Source organism: Prunus dulcis, chromosome 7 (genome assembly GCF_902201215.1).
Source record: "Prunus dulcis chromosome 7, ALMONDv2, whole genome shotgun sequence".
Classification (NCBI taxonomy): domain Eukaryota; kingdom Viridiplantae; phylum Streptophyta; class Magnoliopsida; order Rosales; family Rosaceae; genus Prunus; species Prunus dulcis.
In genome coordinates this window covers 14473060-14492222 of record NC_047656.1, presented here as the reverse complement: position 1 = coordinate 14492222, position 19163 = coordinate 14473060, and the positions used below count along the sequence as shown (strand labels likewise).

The 19163-nt window shown below is 36.4% G+C and overlaps 3 protein-coding genes across 3 annotated transcripts; 1 reads left to right on the top strand and 2 right to left on the bottom strand.

The window, feature by feature from the left end:
- Positions 1 to 774: 774 nt before the first annotated feature.
- Positions 775 to 2349, bottom strand: LOC117634942 (methylesterase 10-like). The gene is made up of 3 exons (XM_034369229.1): positions 1925 to 2349; positions 1661 to 1798; positions 775 to 1561 (listed from the first exon to the last, which is right to left on the bottom strand). Exons 1-3 carry the CDS (start codon positions 2285 to 2287, stop codon positions 1277 to 1279), a joined length of 786 nt encoding a protein of 261 aa, XP_034225120.1. The 5' UTR covers positions 2288 to 2349; the 3' UTR covers positions 775 to 1276.
- A 1473-nt stretch (positions 2350 to 3822) lies between these two features.
- On the bottom strand, positions 3823 to 7206 carry LOC117636176 (autophagy-related protein 101). The gene is made up of 7 exons (XM_034370668.1): positions 7018 to 7206; positions 6885 to 6921; positions 6016 to 6101; positions 5496 to 5591; positions 5107 to 5272; positions 4840 to 5005; positions 3823 to 4110 (listed from the first exon to the last, which is right to left on the bottom strand). The coding sequence occupies exons 1-7, from the start codon at positions 7048 to 7050 to the stop codon at positions 4035 to 4037; spliced, it is 660 nt and encodes a 219-aa protein (XP_034226559.1). The 5' UTR covers positions 7051 to 7206; the 3' UTR covers positions 3823 to 4034.
- Positions 7207 to 15757: 8551 nt separating this feature from the next.
- On the top strand, positions 15758 to 17159 carry LOC117634660 (dof zinc finger protein DOF3.7-like). Its single transcript, XM_034368841.1, has 2 exons — positions 15758 to 15850; positions 16047 to 17159. The coding sequence occupies exon 2, from the start codon at positions 16076 to 16078 to the stop codon at positions 17096 to 17098; it is 1023 nt and encodes a 340-aa protein (XP_034224732.1). The 5' UTR covers positions 15758 to 15850; positions 16047 to 16075; the 3' UTR covers positions 17099 to 17159.
- The last annotated feature ends 2004 nt before the right edge of the window (positions 17160 to 19163 follow it).

Below are 19163 nucleotides of genomic sequence, written 5' to 3'. Positions count from 1 at the left end.
AAAGCAATAGCTATACACCTCTTCCAAGCTTCTAGCTTGTAATAAGCTCCCTCTTCTATTGTATTTTTAGTTATAACTAAATTACTTTATTTTAATATGCTAAAAAAGTACTTTATTTAGCCTTATATTTTTGAACAAATATTCATGGATCGGCAATTGCATGCACTTATATTTTTAGTAGGTTTGTACGTAAAGTAAATTTAGCCCACCCTCGTTCGAAATCTTAGATCCGTCTTTGGTTGTATATGATTATATGCCTATTTTTAAAATCACGTAATAAGAAAGATAAACACATAATTATACACAACTTCTAATAATGAAGTTTTTCTCCTTTATTTGATTATGGTATGCATCATATTGATGTCTAAATCAAATCAATGTTTTTTTTAGGTTGTTGTCGATTTTGATTTTAGGCTTACTGACAGGCCTCTCCTTGGTCAGTTAGGGTCCAAAATCGAATCGACCCAAACCGTATATCAGTCGTATGTTTGTGCACGTGGGATATACTCACCAACCTAATGATGGCCAAACAGACACTTGCTGGAATCATACAAAAGGAAAATAGAAAGGACCTCACTGAGATGCTTCGAATTGACCATATAAGAACTCAGAATGAGACTTGTAACAGCCCAAATGGAATCTTAAAGATTTGCCTATCTTCTTTTTCTCACATAACGTACGTACGCGTTCCAATATGACTCTTCATACCCACGCACGTCAGCAGCATGCAACTTCAGACAAACCAATGAAAAGAAATTGAAGAGATCGGAGAGGTAGACAAGTTCCATGGAATTTGTTTTTCTTGCAACTTATGTGCACAACTAGCGTTAGGGGGCGGATATGGGCCGGGCTAAAGCCCAACTAAAACATCCTTTTCCTAAGTAAGAAGATGGGAAACAGAAGAGGGGGGGCAGGCATTATTAGACAGACAATACAACATGGCTAATATATAATGTCCAGTGTCCACCACACAATTCTTTTCACGATAAGGTTTTCCATCACTTCATCATTCTTCTTCTGGGTGGTGGCTCCCGCCTCTGCTAGTACGACTTGTATCAAAACAACTAAAGCAGATGCAATTCCCATTTTAACTTTTCTTACCGACATCCATAACCCTTAAATGGAAAATTTTAAGTTACTTGCCAGCTTGGGGGCGGCACCCACATGATTATAGGTATAGCTTGACACTACTCGCCAAAAGACAAAGTTGTAACAAACTAGTCTCTGGCCACAAAGCCAACAGATTTTGGATTTATTGAAAGGTTTAAAACAAGCATTACCATATTTTCTCAGCCACTTCACATAAGCATCCACAGAGTTGTTCGGGCTTTGAGAGCATGACCATATGACCAGCTTCTCTAATCAGTATCACTTGTGCAGTCGGACCATTCTCAATCATCCACCGTTGAAATTCTTCTTTGACAACTTCATCTCCTTCGCACACTACAAAAATCTTAGTTACTGACCCGAACTTCGGTTCTGTTAGCTGGCACTCTTTGGTCATGAAGTCTTCCAAGAACAACCCGGATGGCCTTACCAAAATTTTAGCTAATTCCAGATCCTGCATGCAAAGACACGTAAATTCAATACTAAAATACAACTTTGTTGTTAATTATATAGTCATTTCATCATTATAAATTAATCAGCATAAGAAACTAGCCTCTGGTTTGCACAGCTGGAACAATTTTTCTGCCATGTATTGTGGACCAAAGACAACTGAGGTTAGTGGATTTTCCTGGTTTTGGCCAAACTTAAGCTCACAATCCAATAATGATTCAACTGGAGTCCCTTTGAAGTACTTTGTTTTCCATCACATGAAAAAAAAACAAAACAAAACAAAGAGATTGAAATGAGCATCTGAAGCAGATTCACAATAGATAAAATAAGAAGTTTGTAAGAATGTAAGAAGTTTTTTTTTTTATACTTCTTGTATGAGAACTCCAGGGGAAGAATTGTAATGAGGCATATAGGCTGTGACAAAAACAGCAGCCAAAACCTTCTGAGGGAAGCTCTCCATGGCCAGAGATATAGGAAGGCCGCCATAACTATGGCCAACCAATATGACCCTCTCCTCGTGGGAAATAGAAGCCATGAACTCCATCAATGGCTGGACATAGTCCCAAACGGAAGTGATCTCATGTAGCTGCTTGGAGTTGATCCCAGAAGCACCAAGGTCCAAGGCAGTGACACGGTGACTGGTGTGCCGGAGGAGAGTGACAAGCTTGTACCAGCACCATGCTCCATTGCAAATTCCATGAACCAAAACGAAGTGTTTCGGATTCTCCATTTACCTCTCTCTCTCTCTCTCTCTCTCTCTCTCTCTCTCTCTCTCTCTCTCTCTCTCTTTGCCTTTCTTGATCGGCAGCTTATGATAAGTAGGTATATAAAAACACTTCCATCCATTTGTCATAGCAAAAGGGAAGGGGAGATAAGGTCAATTACTGTTCATGCAAATAGTATCTGCTCTAGCAATATTTTTATTATTTTTAACCCATTGCTATATAAGGCAACCAAAGAGCAATTACTATTCACATAGGATTAATTTTATTTGTATGTATGATATTAATAATATTAAAAAATTGCTAGGTATGTATAAAAAAATTTATTCTAAACTTTTTGGTATTTTTAAGTATTTTTTAAATTTTTTAAATTTCTTTTTATTTCTAACGTTAGCATTAACGTCATAGCCCTTAGGCAACAACTCGAACTGTTTTTGCCTTCGGGGCTGCTAGAGCTTGTTAGAGCCCACGCCTCATCTGGACTATTATGTACTTGTTGGAGCTGCATTACTTGGCCTTTTGCCAAGGCTGAGCTTGCTCTAAGAGCAACTCCACCCATTTGCCCTTAGCCACCGCAAGGGGGGAGCTAGGGCAGCCACTATTCATGTGATTTTTTCCATAATTTTATTGCCAAAAAAATGCCAGCCGTTGGATTGGATTCGGAGAAGCAGATCGGAGCGTTGGGGGCTTGACACGTGGCTTTTGCCCGTTGGAAATTGCGTCGCGCTGACGTCACAACACGCGGACTCGACCTCGAGCTAAACTGGTCTTCAAGCCAACCCGACTTCGTGGGACCCACTCCCAACCTGGACTTGAACTCACCGCTGAAACATGATTTTTATTTTTATTTTTTATTTTTTTTCCATCCTTGAGCTCAGCTCATCGGTGGAATAGCTCTAAAGCAAGAGGACAAATGATAAAAAGACATGAAGTATGGGCTGGCATTATTTTTCCAAATTTGCCAATTGCATTGTCAACTTTTATTTTTCCAAATTTGCCAATTGCATTGTCAACTTTTTCGTATAGAGTTGGCGGGTGAAATTCAATTATTAATGGAGACGTGTCCTTTTGTTTCTCTCTGATTTGTTCTGATTTGTCCAATTCACAGTGCAACCACACGAAATTGAAATTCTGCCTACCACCACTATCAAGCTTTTCATTGTGATTTAACTCCGCCCACCTCCTTTGCTGTTTAATTACCTCATTATCAAGCTTTTAACTCCACTTCTGATTCATACATACTGGCAGCTTTTATTATGAGTCTGCTGGTTCGATAACCTGATTGGCCTGCTTGGATCTTTCTTTGGCTTTTCCGAATTACAAATTATATGTATTGGCTCGTGTATAGGGAGATCTTCTTTAGTTTCTTCCTTTTTTTCTTTTTCTTTTTGTTCTTTTTTAAAGCCACTATCTCTCACAGATTTAACCACAAAAAATAGATCACGTGCCAATATTATGGTTGAGGACAACTTGTGCACCATCAGTGAAGGAGCAAACCCAACCATAAAATATGTACAAGTCGCAATGGACGTGCCAGAAAGGATAAAGATAAATGGAAGCAAAATTGGAAGGGAAGAATATTTACATAAAGAAAGGGCAAACTACCCACTTAGAATTCACTTCTTTACATACAAACAAACCTTGCTTGAAAAAGATTACCGACTCGACACATTCATGTGCGTTTCAAGTCACCGTGAACATGTGAATCAACTTACTTTCAGAAGCAGATCAGCAAAGCGGTACGTACGTAGCTCATCAGCTAAGCATGGTTGGATGGCCCGTCTGCAGCATCCTTTTGATCATGTCCATTCCAAATGCAGAATCCGAGGAACTGAACAAGGCATCGCAATATTAACTCAGCAGTCTAATCATATGAGATTCGGAGAAATTTTCTAAACAGTCATAACATTGACAACAACAACTACTACTACTACTACTACTTCTTGTTAAGAAAACAAGAGCAAGATGTTAGGTGCAGCAGCCATATTCGTCAGTTTGCAAAGAACAAGGACTCATCTATCTGTTAACTAGACACTAGCACTCCAACCTAATGTTACAACAGAGTGCTGCTTTTGGTAGATGGAGCAGGTGTAAACTGCTATGACCAAGCCACATTATGATACGTAAGTCGTAATAAAGTAGACCTGCATCAGGCTTGAAGATTCGGAACTTACAGTTTGGTGACTAATCTATTACTCATTACTAAGTAACCAGTCCACAATTTTGTATTAACCTTTTAAACAAAATACTTTGCCAAATTTTGTATTAATCAATTGTCAGTACTCAGTACATACAATATAGTAACTTAAAATTCTATTTTCACAGAGTATCTTTTTTGGCAGTAAGCCATTTCATAGTAAAATTACTGCATTTCAATTGATCGCATCAGAGAACTACCAACCCCATTCTGCCTTAACAAATGTCTGCAAAGACAATTACATTAATTAAGGTGAAAAAATATTCTTAGTGTCAAACTGTGATTGTTTTTCCTCACTCAAAGAGAAGATGTAAGCTATGTGTGCCATCTTTGAAAAGATATATGAACGAAAGGAGAACCAACCTTGGGATTGTAATTTCATGGGGAAACCAGACTACACCCTCAAGATTCGGTATAGGGGGAACATGATCTTTCTTTTCATTCACAAATTTTATTATTTGGAACAAAACTTCATGAAGAGATGCTTCAAGCACAGCTCTGCGAGCCATTCTCTCTTCCAATGCACTCTCTGCACTCATACATCAAACAAATGTACAGGTGAGGGTCAGCATGGCTTCCTGAAAGTGAAGCATTAGAAACTATAAATTCAGTTCACAATAGTAACTGTACCTCCTGGATCAACTACGACTTTAGAATTATGAGATTTGCCAGAATGTGCTTTGGGGTGTTGGGCCACATTCAAATTAATATACCACTGTTCCCACTGTAGCCTTTCTGTTTTAGGAGTGAACCATTTTGCCTGTTTGTTTTTTACTTCAAAGAAAGACAAGCAGATCTGCATCACAAACGATGGCAGTTTATTAGGAGTTCTTTCAGAAAAATACTTTGATACTGATGAAAAGCTTTAATGGAACAATGGGAGGATATAACTGGATAAAGTTTTGGATGAGAAATCAAAGAAGTGATCCAAAAATCTTGGTTGAAGAATTCCGTCTCCTAGCATAAATAAATTCTACCTGCAACAGTATGATTAGTTAAAGCAAATGAGAAGCACAAACCTGACTTTTCTTGTTTGGGTGTTTTTCTACCCAACTAATGAATTGCTCAATCTTCTCATCTATTTTCTTCTCAAGTTCCATATCACCACATTGAACCTATACCCAAAAAAAAAACCAAAAAAAAAAAAGGTTTATGTATAATAATCATACATATCAAAGGCTAAAGATCAGAGTGTAGCCTTTAGCCCAATCCCACATTGAGGATTATTTAGAATGTGGAACCATTACAATCATGAAGATTCATCTCAGAAAAGTAACACACAAGGAAAGAAATCTGATGCCAAAATTACTAGGCAAACAAAAAAAACATGATGAAGGAACTTCATTTCCTGTTGAGGTGTCATTAAGATTGCAACAGAATTTGCAGTTGGAAAATTCATTCAAAGTTGATTTATGTTAACTAACATGCACCTGCGGAAATGTTATACTGAATGGAAAAGAAAAAACATTCAGACTTGAACTTTGTTAATGACATTCATGATGCACCAAAGAACCAACATTTGGAGCATAAAAAACTTACATATGTAATTTCAAAAAGTTCCAAATCAACGTCTTTGGGCCGCACAAGACCTAAAGCCCGATGAAAAACTATTGTGTGAAGTATGCCTGCACTCAAATTTAAACTGCTGTAAGCTCACATGAAAACAAATAAAATCATAGCGCAGTGACTGCAGGATTATGTATTCTACATAATTAAAGGCAAACCGGAGATAAATAATACATTTTTTTACAAATCAGCACAAGAGTTCATAGACCAGACCCAAAAAAATGCCCTTTGTTCTGTTGATCATACTATGGTTTACCACGTATCAGGAAATGACCAACGAAATTTTTTCACATTTGCAAGCTCAATTCTTTGAAGCATTATTTTTCACTTCTCAATCCCCACGTTTGGTTATAGTTTGGTGCGGAAGTTAGTAAAGTATGTAAAAAACAAAATTCAGTGTCCTCTACTGCCATTATAAACACAGATTCTTGCAGTATAGAATTCGTTGTTCAAAATCACTGTCGCATTGCCTCATAAAATGCTGACTTTTGGCTAACGGCCACTGCAAATCCAAAACAAACTGAAGGAACGCCCACGCTCCCCGTCTTAAACAAAGCTTATTCTACATAAAGACACTTCCCCGTCCCACGAAACAGATATACCTAAACACGTATCTTAGTTGAATTGCTCAAACAAGTTCTACACTGTACAATTTTTAATCTGCAGAGTTTACCATTGACAAAACTGATTTGCATAACCATACTAATTATACACAACACATGCGCACATATAAAATACACAGATAAGGTAGGAAAGCACGTAAATTGAGTAATTTGAAATCAAATGTACAAAAAAAGAACCTGATACAGAAAAGAAAAGGACAAATTCAATTGGAAACTTACAGCGCAGAACTTCGCGTATCTCAAATTGCTCAACTTCCTGAAGCACCAGCAAAATTTCAATTTTCAAATATAAATTAATTCCTCAAATTTCACAAATATACTAAGAGAGAGAGATGGAAAGAGAGAAGCATACCAATTCTTTGAGCTGGCAAACTTCACAGTTCATGGTGCGTTTGGCGATGAAAGTGAATTGGAGTTCAGAGTGATTACGAAACCCTAGCTTTCTGCGATAAATTACAGTGGACGTTTCGTATGTTGAGGAGAGCGATTGGGACTTTTGATCGGAGTGTGTTTGTTTAACTTCAAGTGATCGAAGTCTTCAACTGGAAATCTAATCCTAATTGGCTTGGAACTTGGCGATGATGAAAGAAAGAAGGTTCTAATTTAAATTTGGGCCTCTTGGGGCCTTTTTCGAAAACATAATGGGCTTTGGCCCATGAGACTGGCCTCATGATAAAGCGGTTTAGCCTAATGTTCTTTCTTATAGATTCCATGTGAACCCACAAATTTATTCATTATGCTCTCCAAACTGTTTTCAATTATTTTTCTTAACCCATTTTACCCATTAAGAAAACTTGTAAAACAAAAGTAATACAAAATATTGATCATTTTTAGAAAATATTCAACCAGAGAAAAGACCAGTGGTAAAACACGTGATTGTTACAGTCTATTACAAGAGTTCGAGTCTCATCTTGCTCCTTTTTCTGGAGGTTGGATCTTTTGACTTAAAGACCTCACACAATGGGCTGAATACCACATGACTAAAAGTGTTATTTGATGTTGATATTTGGATTTATATTGCCTTAACCTTACTACACTAAATATATTGTTCAATTCTTTTTCTTACCCCATTTTACCCATTAAGAAAACTTGTAAAACAAAAGTAAATAAATACAAAATTTTGACCATTTTTAGAAAATATTCGATCAGAGAAAAAGACCAGTGATAAAACATGTAATTGCTACAGCCTATTACAAGAATTCGACTCTCATCTTCCTCTTTTTTTTAGACATTGGATCTTTTGACTTAAAGACCTCACACAATGGGCTGAATACCACATGACTAAAAGTGTTATTTGATGTTGATATTTGGATTTATATTGCCTTAACCTTACTACACTAAATATATTGTTCAATTCTTTTTCTTACCCCATTTTACCCATTAAGAAAACTTGTAAAACAAAAGTAAATAAATACAAAATTTTGACCATTTTTAGAAAATATTCGATCAGAGAAAAAGACCAATGATAAAACATGTAATTGTTACAGCCTATTACAAGAATTCGACTCTCATCTTCCTCCTTTTTTTAGACATTGGATCTTTTGACTTAAAGACCTCACACAATGGGCTGAATACCACATGACTAAAAGTGTTATTTGATGTTGATATTTGGATTTATATTGCCTTAACCTTATTACTACACTAAATATATTGTTCAATTCTTTTTCTTACCCCATTTTACCCATTAAGAAAACTTGTAAAACAAAAGTAAATAAATACAAAATTTTGACCATTTTTAGAAAATATTCAATCAGAGAAAAAGACCAGTGATAAAACATGTAATTGTTACAGCCTATTACAAGAATTCGACTCTCATCTTCCTCCTTTTTTTAGACATTGGATCTTTTGACTTAAAGACCTCACACAATGGGCTGAATACCACATGACTAAAAGTGTTATTTGATGTTGATATTTGGATTCATATTGCCTTAATCTGACTACACTAATTTTTTTTTTTCAATGCATGGCTAATGTGGGATTCAAAGGTACGTACAAACCTAGAAAGAAAAATTCTCATTAGACTAAGAAAAGTTGTGTGATATAAAGTATATACAGGTGAAACGCATGTTGAGAGACTAATATTTATTTATTAAAAATATACCAAACCGGTTGGTTCTTATCTTTGTCGTTGACAAGAGAGAATTTTAAAAAGTAATGTCAGCATCATATTATAAAGTTAGAAAACAATTATTATAAAAAGACATAAGTAGAAGAAGAAAACCAACCATATATTTGTATGTGTGCTTAAAATTCATGAGTGTAATTAGTTGAAAGTGATATATAAATCCTCAATCTTGAATTGTTAACTGAATATTGCTTGCCTCCTTCCCGGTAAGGAAATAAGGAGATACTCATCTTTCCAGCAAACACAATATATCACATTATTGTTAGCAAGCATGAATGTATGTAGGAGTTCCTAATTACATGGTAAGGAGGAAAATAATTTGGTTGTTAATTCACAAAGTCTTTCAAGAGTGGAATATACGATAGAATAAAGAAATTAATTAATTAATTTAGTGTAGTGGAAAAGAGGGATGTAGCAATATTGCGGACAACCACTTCCACCTTATAATTAATTAGACAAATAGACTTTGGAATCTTTAAAAATAATTGTATGAAGAAGCTAGGGCGGCTTGCCTAGCTAGATTTTGACAGTCTTGACCTGATCTACAGTGGCTGGCTGGCTGCCGACTTGTTTTTTTACCCACACAAAAACGTACGGGGCAGTTGAAGTTGAAGATATTGCAATCTACGGTAACTATATGGTGTTGGGCAGTTGGGGGTATTCTCAAACGACGTACGATCTTGTCCTGATTAGATAATACATTTATTCATTTATTTATGCATTATGTATATATATAATCTCAGTGGTGGTGTCTGCCGGCGTGATTTGGACCTACCTAAAACCTATTACTTTTATTTTGCCACAGGTCTTGGTCTTGCATTAGGTGAGACTATAAATTAGTATTGATTGAGAATGATAGTGATTATATTTTATGCGTTTCGCAACGATGTGAAACAAACCGAAAATATATACTAGTGTAATTAATTTAATGACAGGAGTGTCACCCTAGAACGATAAGAATGTTCATAATATGGATTTCTAAATGCAATTATCCGTTTCGAAGAGCATTAACAATAAAAATTTTGAAATAAAAAAATACTTGATTTCTTACATGTTATCAGTCATTTTCTTTACGAACAAATCACAGTCGATATGTGTAGAATTTTTTTTATTTTTGTAATTTTAATAAGTTATTTTTACACATATGTATTAGTACCTTATCAATTGTGGTATCTATCCAACAACTTGAGGCTCAAGTTTCAAGGTGGGTGGTGCTAGCTTGCTTTTATCAGTTATCTGAGTAGCAACAAGTTGCATATATGCTACGATTGCTTTATTTTCTCAAAGTGGTTTTGGAATATTATTTGAGAGCTTCGAGATGTATATCTTCTCGCTAGGGTGGGAGCTGTTGGGGTGTATTGATCAATTATAAGTTAATCACGCAATCACTGCTTTAGGGTTTTGTATTTATTTGTGGTGTGATTGGAAATCAGTCCAATTTATGGGATTCAGCCAATCTGGAGTTCCATAAAATATGAACTGTGGGGTCCATCTGTCAATTTCAGTAGAGAATAATTCAAGCCCTACCCCCATATGGTCCATACCACGCCACTTATCAGCAACATAACATTTGGCACTAATCATTTTCAAACTAAGAAATCTGCGTCCTAATAATTCAAGACTCTCGTTGAAACTTACATATCATGGTTGAACCTTGTCGGTATTATGCATCTCTATCTATTTTTGTTGTTCAACTCTTAATCAACTTGAAAGTAAGTGTTATTGAACTTGACAAAATGAAAAACCAAATATGTAGGTTTTTTTTTCTTAAAATTTGTTTTATTATTCTCGATCATTGAAAATAATCTTAATTGGCACAAGGATCTCCTCACAATAATATTATGTGTACACTTTATTTATATTATAATATGTATAATCATCATGTCACGTGATGTTACGAACTATAATTTAAGACGGGATAAAACAGATGAGAGGAGAGATTACTTACTAGAGTTTGTCTGCCTACCTGTCTGCTCCGATCACAAACTCCTATACATAGAAAACCAATCCGAGTCTTGGTAAGAGAAATAATAAGGATTTAAGACCCTGGTCGAGGACCTGGCGGTATGCAATAAAGTATACATCTATAGGGATCCAAATATCCTATAGGGCTGTATCTCACTGTCAGTGATAAATTCTCTCCGTTTGTCTACCTCGAAGGTAATTATCAGTCACACTGTTATAAGTTCCTCTGCTAACTAGCTATATCCAATAAGCACCAGCCCACATGCATGCAAAAGCTTTGCCAAGCGACATGATCTATGCAACTTCTGCACAAGGATTTTGTCCATTCTAGCTTTTGTCAGGTTTGAAACCCTAGCTACCTACTTTGCTAGCCTCCCTCGGGTTTTGCTGAGCATACATATATGACCTATATATTTCATTTCATTTTGGTTGCATTTCAATGGTGGTGGAGCCCATAGGGGAATGTTAGGATTAAGAACCATCCATTTTTCTTCTTTCAATGAATTTCGTGTCAACCTTTTCTCAGTAGGAGTAGGCCTAAGCTAGAATTCTATGATATGCGTATCCTTGCGAATTGCAAAATGTTGTTTGGATTCAACAGCTTGGAAAGAGAGAGATGTATGAGGATCCCAAGAGAGTTTGCAAAGGGACAACCCTAATGACAAGCTATTCTTTAAGTGACGTTGTGTTAGATTGTGAATAATCCAAGGAGAAATTTTTCTGTGTGTTGTACGAATTTGGGCCATCAATGGCCCTAGGGTATACATAGGAAGAGGTTGATTGAATTATAAGGTTTAGTGCAATCCAGTTGCAACGCATCGGCCCCCTCTATATGACCAAAGAATATTTGAAGTTTCTATTTGTAAGAATAATGTGTAAGTTGTTCAAATATGTCACACGTTCATACGATAGTCAAAATGATTAATAATTGATATTTATGTTCATACAATATTCAACATGATCAATAGTTCAGATTTATAGTTAAATTCATATCATCTCTTAAGTTGATAATAAATGAAATTTCACCAAATAAATTACATGACTAAGAATCCAAGTATTTCATTGGCAAACATCGATCATTAACTTGGACTTATTTGTGTTCGATTTTACTTTTCTTTTTTTTTCTTCCTGCTGTGTTGGATTTTATTTGTGTTGCATAACAAACATCAATAATTTATTAAGTACTCTATACCGATATCCTTTATATTTTGGTTTTATGAACGCAAAGGAAATGAGAGAGAGAGAGAGAGAGAGAATTATTGACCACTTTAATGAAAAGAAAAGAGGAAGAAAGGTGAGGAGCCCTAGAAAAGCTGTATTGCCGCATAAGGAGAGGACACAGTAGTCTATTTAGAATGTGGAATTTTATCACATCCCATATTCCCATCTCCCCATATGCATATTCTCATGTCGTATCCACTCCCTACACTGCACTACTCACAAATTCTCATAATTCTCCGGACACTAATACAACATAATTAGGTTGTATATACTATTCTTGAAATATATGAAAGCATGTGATTTCATATTTGATGAAGAAATTTAAATTCATTACATTACATTGAATCGTATATTTATTATCAACAATTATAATTATTTAGTATGAAATCGAGTAATGATATTAATCATCATCAATACTCGTATTTGACCTATCAAATGATATGACTTAAAAGTGAATTATCATAACTTAAAATTAGAATTCTTAATTCTGTATGCATCTCTTAAAATATCAAATTCATCACTTATCATAAAATACATACATCTTTGATGATTTCATCATGCTTGTTTGTTGGTCGTCTAAATTTTACATGGATATGGTCCATATAATTGATTATAATTGTAATAATAATGATAATCATATTAATAATTAAACATGGGTTTAGATTTAAGAAAATTAGAGAAAACACAGAGAGAGAGAGGGAGCAATAGAGGGCCCGAGGATCGAGGAAGGACTGCCCCCCCACTCAAGCCACAGCAAGCATTGACGGCGACCTTGATTACCTGCCCTTCTGCCCGCGCTGCCCACCCATGTGTATCACAAATCCTATAATCTCCTGTCGTTTTCTGCTGCCCGCACGCTGCCCGACCCTTCACAGATAAAAGCATGTCGGTCTGGTCTCGTCTCAAGTATCGCGCTCCGGACGGCACGCGCGGTCAGGTACGTACGTACACAGTACTACAACATCACCATCCATTCACCAATAATTTCCATGATTTGTTTTCTTTTTCTTTTTTACTTCCCAAAAAAATTTAAAATCTCAAAATTAAAAAAGAAAAAAAAGAAAAAAAGAAAAAGGAGGCAAGAAGAAGGAGCTGTCTATTTTCATGTTGATAAACCCACTACTGGCAAAACCCAGCATGATTCATGATGGGACCCTTTTTTTCTTTTTTTGCTTTCCTTTTTCATTCACATTTCCTTTTTATATGTATACATGTATTCATGAATTAAGAACCAAAATAAGCTCCTTTTGATTTAACCCAGCAAGCAAGCCCTAGATCATTTGGGTTTTCAGTGAGTGCCTTGGTCAAAGTTGAAAGCTGAGCAGGTTCTGGCTCTGATGTGCATTTCACTTTACTTTACTATGCACACCCTCCCCTTTACTAACTCCATCTTCAATTTATTTGGCACTACAGTCATTAATATGGACTTATGGGTTTCCAAGTATTTGTACATCTTTTTCTTTTCTGTGAGAATGTGTAGTGAAATGCGTTTCATATTTGAAAGTCAGAAAATTTTGTGTTTATAAGGAATTAGACTATTTCTTCTATTGTTAGTTGATTTTAAGAGGGAATCTCAATTTTCATTTGCGCTACAGTCTTGAATTAGCTGTAGTATTCTTTTTTTGTTATTGCATTTTTCTCTTTTTCGGAATTTTTAAGGCCAAGTTTTAATGAAACCATATTATAGTGGCTCCTCTTTTTTGGTAATTAAGTTGTTGACGAAGAATTTATGTCACACAAACGAAATTATAGTTTAAAATGAACCTAGTATATGGGGTTGTATTAGTTTAATCTGTGGTGGGAATGGCCCTACCCTCTAACTAATCCATTTCAATTGCTTTGTGGAGTCAATTACAATTGATTTACTGTAGATTTGTAATTATTTATTAATTTACTAGTGGGAATTTCCAAGATATTCGTAATTACACATTAGCCTCTCTAATATATTATATCTTAAGCGATAAGATTAGTGTTCATAATCAACAATCTTCAAGTCAAGATGGTGATTGACAAATGGTTCCGATAATTTGAGACATGTAGACCCCCACCCAACCCCATTTTAATTCACATCTTATATTCCTTCCAGATTTTCAAGCAATCTCCAAACATGGATCAAAAAGTAATTTGCATTCAAACCACAAGTTCTTAGAAGGTAGCTCTCGTTCACACAATCATGTAATTTACTGTGGGTCGTTGCCACGCAGAGTTAGAGCATGATTGGTCCAAATAAACTTGATTAGCAGTGATTGAATGGGCAGCTAACCGATAAGGGTTCCATCAGCTTTGATTAATTATTTCCAGTTTGTCTTATGCAGCATGTAATTAGGTAGCACAGTTTTTAAATTCACGCTCAAGCATACATGACCAAGGTCAAAGCTCTACTTTTTAAGCTTTTGGGACATTTCATACTTATTTTCCTCAGAATTTATAATGTGAACCAGTTGATTATGTGATTAAGTATTTGGTCAAGAATGTACTAATTAATCTCTAAAAATTCCGTATGTATGTTTCAAGATCATAGGTGAGCTATTTCTGATAGCGATTCACAGATATGTATTGATGTAAATCTCACCACGAGTTGCACATAAATTCATGATTCAGAACCGTCGACTCACGCATAAATAGTATAAATTTGTCAAACTAATACCAACAAAACTCATGTGATCAAGTATGAACTGACTGCATTGATGGAAAGGAACAATGATGAATGTTTCAAATGCAGATGATGAAATGTGCTCATGTGGATGTGGTACTTGATATCAGACAACAAACCACACGTTTGAATAATTAGTTTAATTAGGTTTAAAATTACTCAATGTGCTGAACTTGAACACAGTGGCATTGGCTAGGCCAGCTCTTTGGTGTCGTGGTGGTGTGCGTGGCCATGGGTGGTGGTGGTGTGGGGAAGGCAAAATTGAAGCCATAAGTTTCGGGCAGTGGCTTTATAGTTGGTGTAGGGCCATTGGCTTTACACGTAGTTCCATGTGATTAGCCCACTCCATGAACTTGTAATGATGGTTCTCGAACAGCATCTTCAGGAAGAAAACACAAAAGACCCCCCCACACAACAAAGATTATTCTTTTAGAAAACTTGATTGCTATTATCATTATATATTCTCTTCTGCACTCCCCACTTCCACTAATATAATAAAATTTGGTCTCATTTTATAATCCCAATAGCCAAGCAAATCGCTTCTAATTGATACAATCCAAAAGCTCTTGCACTAAGCCCCCTCCCCCACATCCTCGAAAAGATTAAAACAACACCTATTAGCTAGTGTGAATAATTAATTGTTCCTTATAAATTTGGCTGGGAAAGAGCTGCATGGAGAATACACAAGAAGGTGATTTTAATGCTTCCTTCAGCTGACTGTCATTGGAATCATTAGGGAAATAATGCAGTCTTGTCAAAATTATATTTTCTCATAGGACAAAAACTTGGGTGATCAGCTCCAGTAGAAAAAGGCATTGATTTGCAGATCATAGGTCATAGGTTTAAATCCCATGGCATTATATTATTGTGTTTGTGTATAAGAAATTCCCATCTCCTATAGTTTATCGTTTGTACTAAAAAAAAAAAAAATTACTTGGGTGATCAAAGGGGGCAGGATAGACTGGGAATTTGAGAAAAGACCATTTACTTCCCTCCAAAAACAACCCACAACTGAATTCCAAATCCACAAAAATACAGCTTTATTGGAATCATTGTGTTGTTTAATTAGCTATATATACTAAAGTTGTGATATATACTTTCTTCCACATGCATTAGACCTATATATATTAAAGCTCCCACTACCAATCCCCCTCCATTCTTTAACACCCCAAGAATATTTGGCCAACAAAGTCCCCTACAACTTAAGTCTTAAGTCACAAGGCAAGCCTTTTATTTGAATATCAAAGTTCCAACTCAATATATATCCTCTTACATAAATAGTAGCTAGATCACACATACACTAAATACACAACAAAAACCACTTTCTCATATCTCTTTTGCTTTCTCTCCACTAACTACTCCTCAAAAAAGATTTCATCTTTATTTGCTTTTTCTCTTTGTTTTTGGATTGTTGTAGATCTACAAAGAAGATATCAGAAATTTAAGATGATCCAAGAACTGTTTGGCGGTGCAGGCCTTAGTAACATAGCAGGAGGAGGAGAGAGGAAATTAATCTCCATTCATGGTGGTACAACTTCTTCTCCTTCTCTTTCTCCTTCACAATCTCCTTCTTCTTCCACAACTACTACAACCACCGCGACCGCCACGACGACTACGACTACAGGTGAGAACTTGAGATGCCCGAGATGCGATTCTTCCAACACCAAATTCTGCTACTACAACAACTACAACCTTACTCAGCCCCGCCACTTCTGCAAGACCTGCCGCCGCTACTGGACAAAAGGAGGAGCTCTCCGGAATGTCCCAATTGGCGGTGGCTGCAGAAAAAACAAGAGTGCTACCGTGTCAACGACTCCCATAGGCAAGGCCGCCTCGGGGAAGTTGAAAATGGTGGCATCGGAAATTGGAAGGTCAGGATTCAGCGGGGGGTTCGACAACGATGTCCAAGCAAGCCCAATACTATGGGGCTCCCCTCAGAATTCTCATTTACTAGCCCTACTAAGAGCCAGTCATCAAAATCAAAACCCTAACCCTAACCCTAATCCTGTATGCAATTCTGTAAATGTGAAGGAAGAGGGGGCTATGAATATGATTGGATCCCACATGATGACCACTGAGCCAGCAATGAGCACTGCTCGAACTCTGGGGTTGGATCCAGTGTGCCAGGCTCCTTCACTTGGTCTGTGCAGCTCTTTCTGGAGAAACAACAACCAAAATCAACAGCCTCCACACCACCACAACCAACAAAACGGCTTCCCAGTTGGTCATGAGGTGCAAAGCAATATTGGAATTCAAGAACTGTTTCAGAGGCTAAGATCATCGTCGTCGTCATCATCAGGAGGTTATTATTCTGATCATTTAAATAATGTGGTTATGTCATCTTCTTCTTCTACATCCTCCATTTTGGATTCAACTCCGGCTGTTGGTGGCGGCGAAATGGGCTACTGGAACCCGGCATTTACAGCCTGGTCGTCAGATCTTCCCACAACCAACGGTGCATATCATTAAGCCTTTTGTTAAGGGGATTTTTAAATTTGTGTTAGCTAGCTAGGTTCTTTTTTTTACTTTTTTTTTTAAAAATTTTATTTTTTTAAATTTTGGTTATGTTTGTGTGGGTTGTGATATTATGATGGCTTTAGCATCAGTAGCTAATAGCTATCCTTCTCTTTCTTCTCTATCTGCATGTGTGTTTTAAGGTGTAAAGGATATGAGGGTGTACCAATTAAGGACCAAGAAATTAAATTAAACGTTTGTTATTTGTTAGTGTTAATTTCTTGATGTTATCACATTATTATCTGGCATAAAATAAGAGGGGTTATGCTTAGATCCCTTAGAAAAGTGTAATTCAGCAGTTTAATTATCTTAGTCAAGGGTAATGTGACAAATTTTGGGTTCCCCCTATATAGCTGGCTACAATTAATTATATTTCCTAAAGATCTAAATAAATTTATCTATGTAAGAAAATATCTGGAATAGTTGATTGGATCAATTGAGAGAGAGAGAGAGAGAGAGAGAGAGAATTAAGCACATACAGCTTCTTGGTTGACTAAACAAGTTTAGTTATTTGAGAGTTTATTTGGATTATATTAATTGATTAAGTGAAGTGAAGGTGAGGGTGGTGGTGTACAATATTGTTGGGGTGGTGGAAGGCACATGAAGATTCAGGGGTTGTGTTTGGTTACGAGAAAGTGAAGAATGAAGTGTAAAAAAAGCAGCCTTTGGAAAGAGTTTCCCTTTTATGCAGCGATTTGATTCTTATTACAGTCGGCCGTCAGAGGATTCCTTCTATACTTGCAGCCTTTGTAAAATCTGGTGTCTGCTCTCTGCTCGAATTGCCTGCTTCTCTGGAACTTGCTCATACTATACTTATTTATGCCCTTTGGGTGCTCAAACATCAAAAGGGCACCATCTCTCTCTCTCTCTCTCTCTCTCTCTCTCTGGTATGTTCATAATTCTTTTGGTGTGAGCATGCATCTTTTTGAAGCTTAAAGTTCGCATGTATCAGAACGCTTAAGGAAATAGAGGGGGAAAAAAGTAAGAAAAGTAAGAAGAGCAAAATTTGGATAATATTCTGGCTAGGCCTATGGGGCATGTTTTTAGTATTTATCCAATATATATAGAACTTCAATTGAGGAAAAAATAAACTATAAGAACTCGAGTTTTGAGCAATAAGGATATATCATATAGTTAGCTACTTGATGAGTCGAGGCGCTTGACAAGACCATGATTGTATGATTGTATTGTGGCTGCACAATGCACATGCTGTGTACGCTGCCAGAATATGCTGGTTATGCTCCTATGGTCCCTGATTGGGACCCTATTCACGATGGGCCTGCTTGCTTTCTAGAGTTGTTAAACCTGGACCTTCATTGCCCTCTTATAGAAAGGCATATAACTAAGTCTTTGTAAAAGTCTAGTTGGGGTCCAGGTTTATCAAGAACAAGGAGAGAGAGAGAGAGAGAGAGGAACTGCAATTTTGTGATAGAAAAAGTTCGCCACTATGAGTAACTAAGAGGTACCAATTGTCAAAAAAGGTTTGGAGCTCAAGTGGTTAAGAACATTCAAATCTCTCCCCCATTGTCGCTTGAATCCAAAAACGAAAAATGAAAGGAGGGTACCATTTGTCTGATCCAAATTTCAATTTTGTTACCGTAATTTTCTTGGTAGTTTGAATTCCCTATAGTTTGAATTCAAACAACTGTGGAGGGAAATGTGGAGCTCTGCTCACTGGGCACCAGTAGGCCGCTCTTAGAGGGGAATCTGCTCTTTTTGCTGATATTAATTAATTAGATGGCACTCTTTTCGCTTGATAATTTCCTACTTGATTGCTTATTGCACAATGAAAAATCTTGAAGACATTTCTGACTGAGCAAATAAAAAGGAACATCAGTTTTTTTTTTTTCTTAGTAGAAATTGCTGGTGCTCTGTTCGGTCAATGCAGCTTGAGCTTGTGGTTTGAACTCTAAAATGAGTTTTTGGGTCAAAATCATGTTGGCATGTTAAAAGTCCTAAATGTGTGACAAACTTTCTAATGAGACTAATTGAAGCCAATCTTCTGAGCACCATTGTTGGA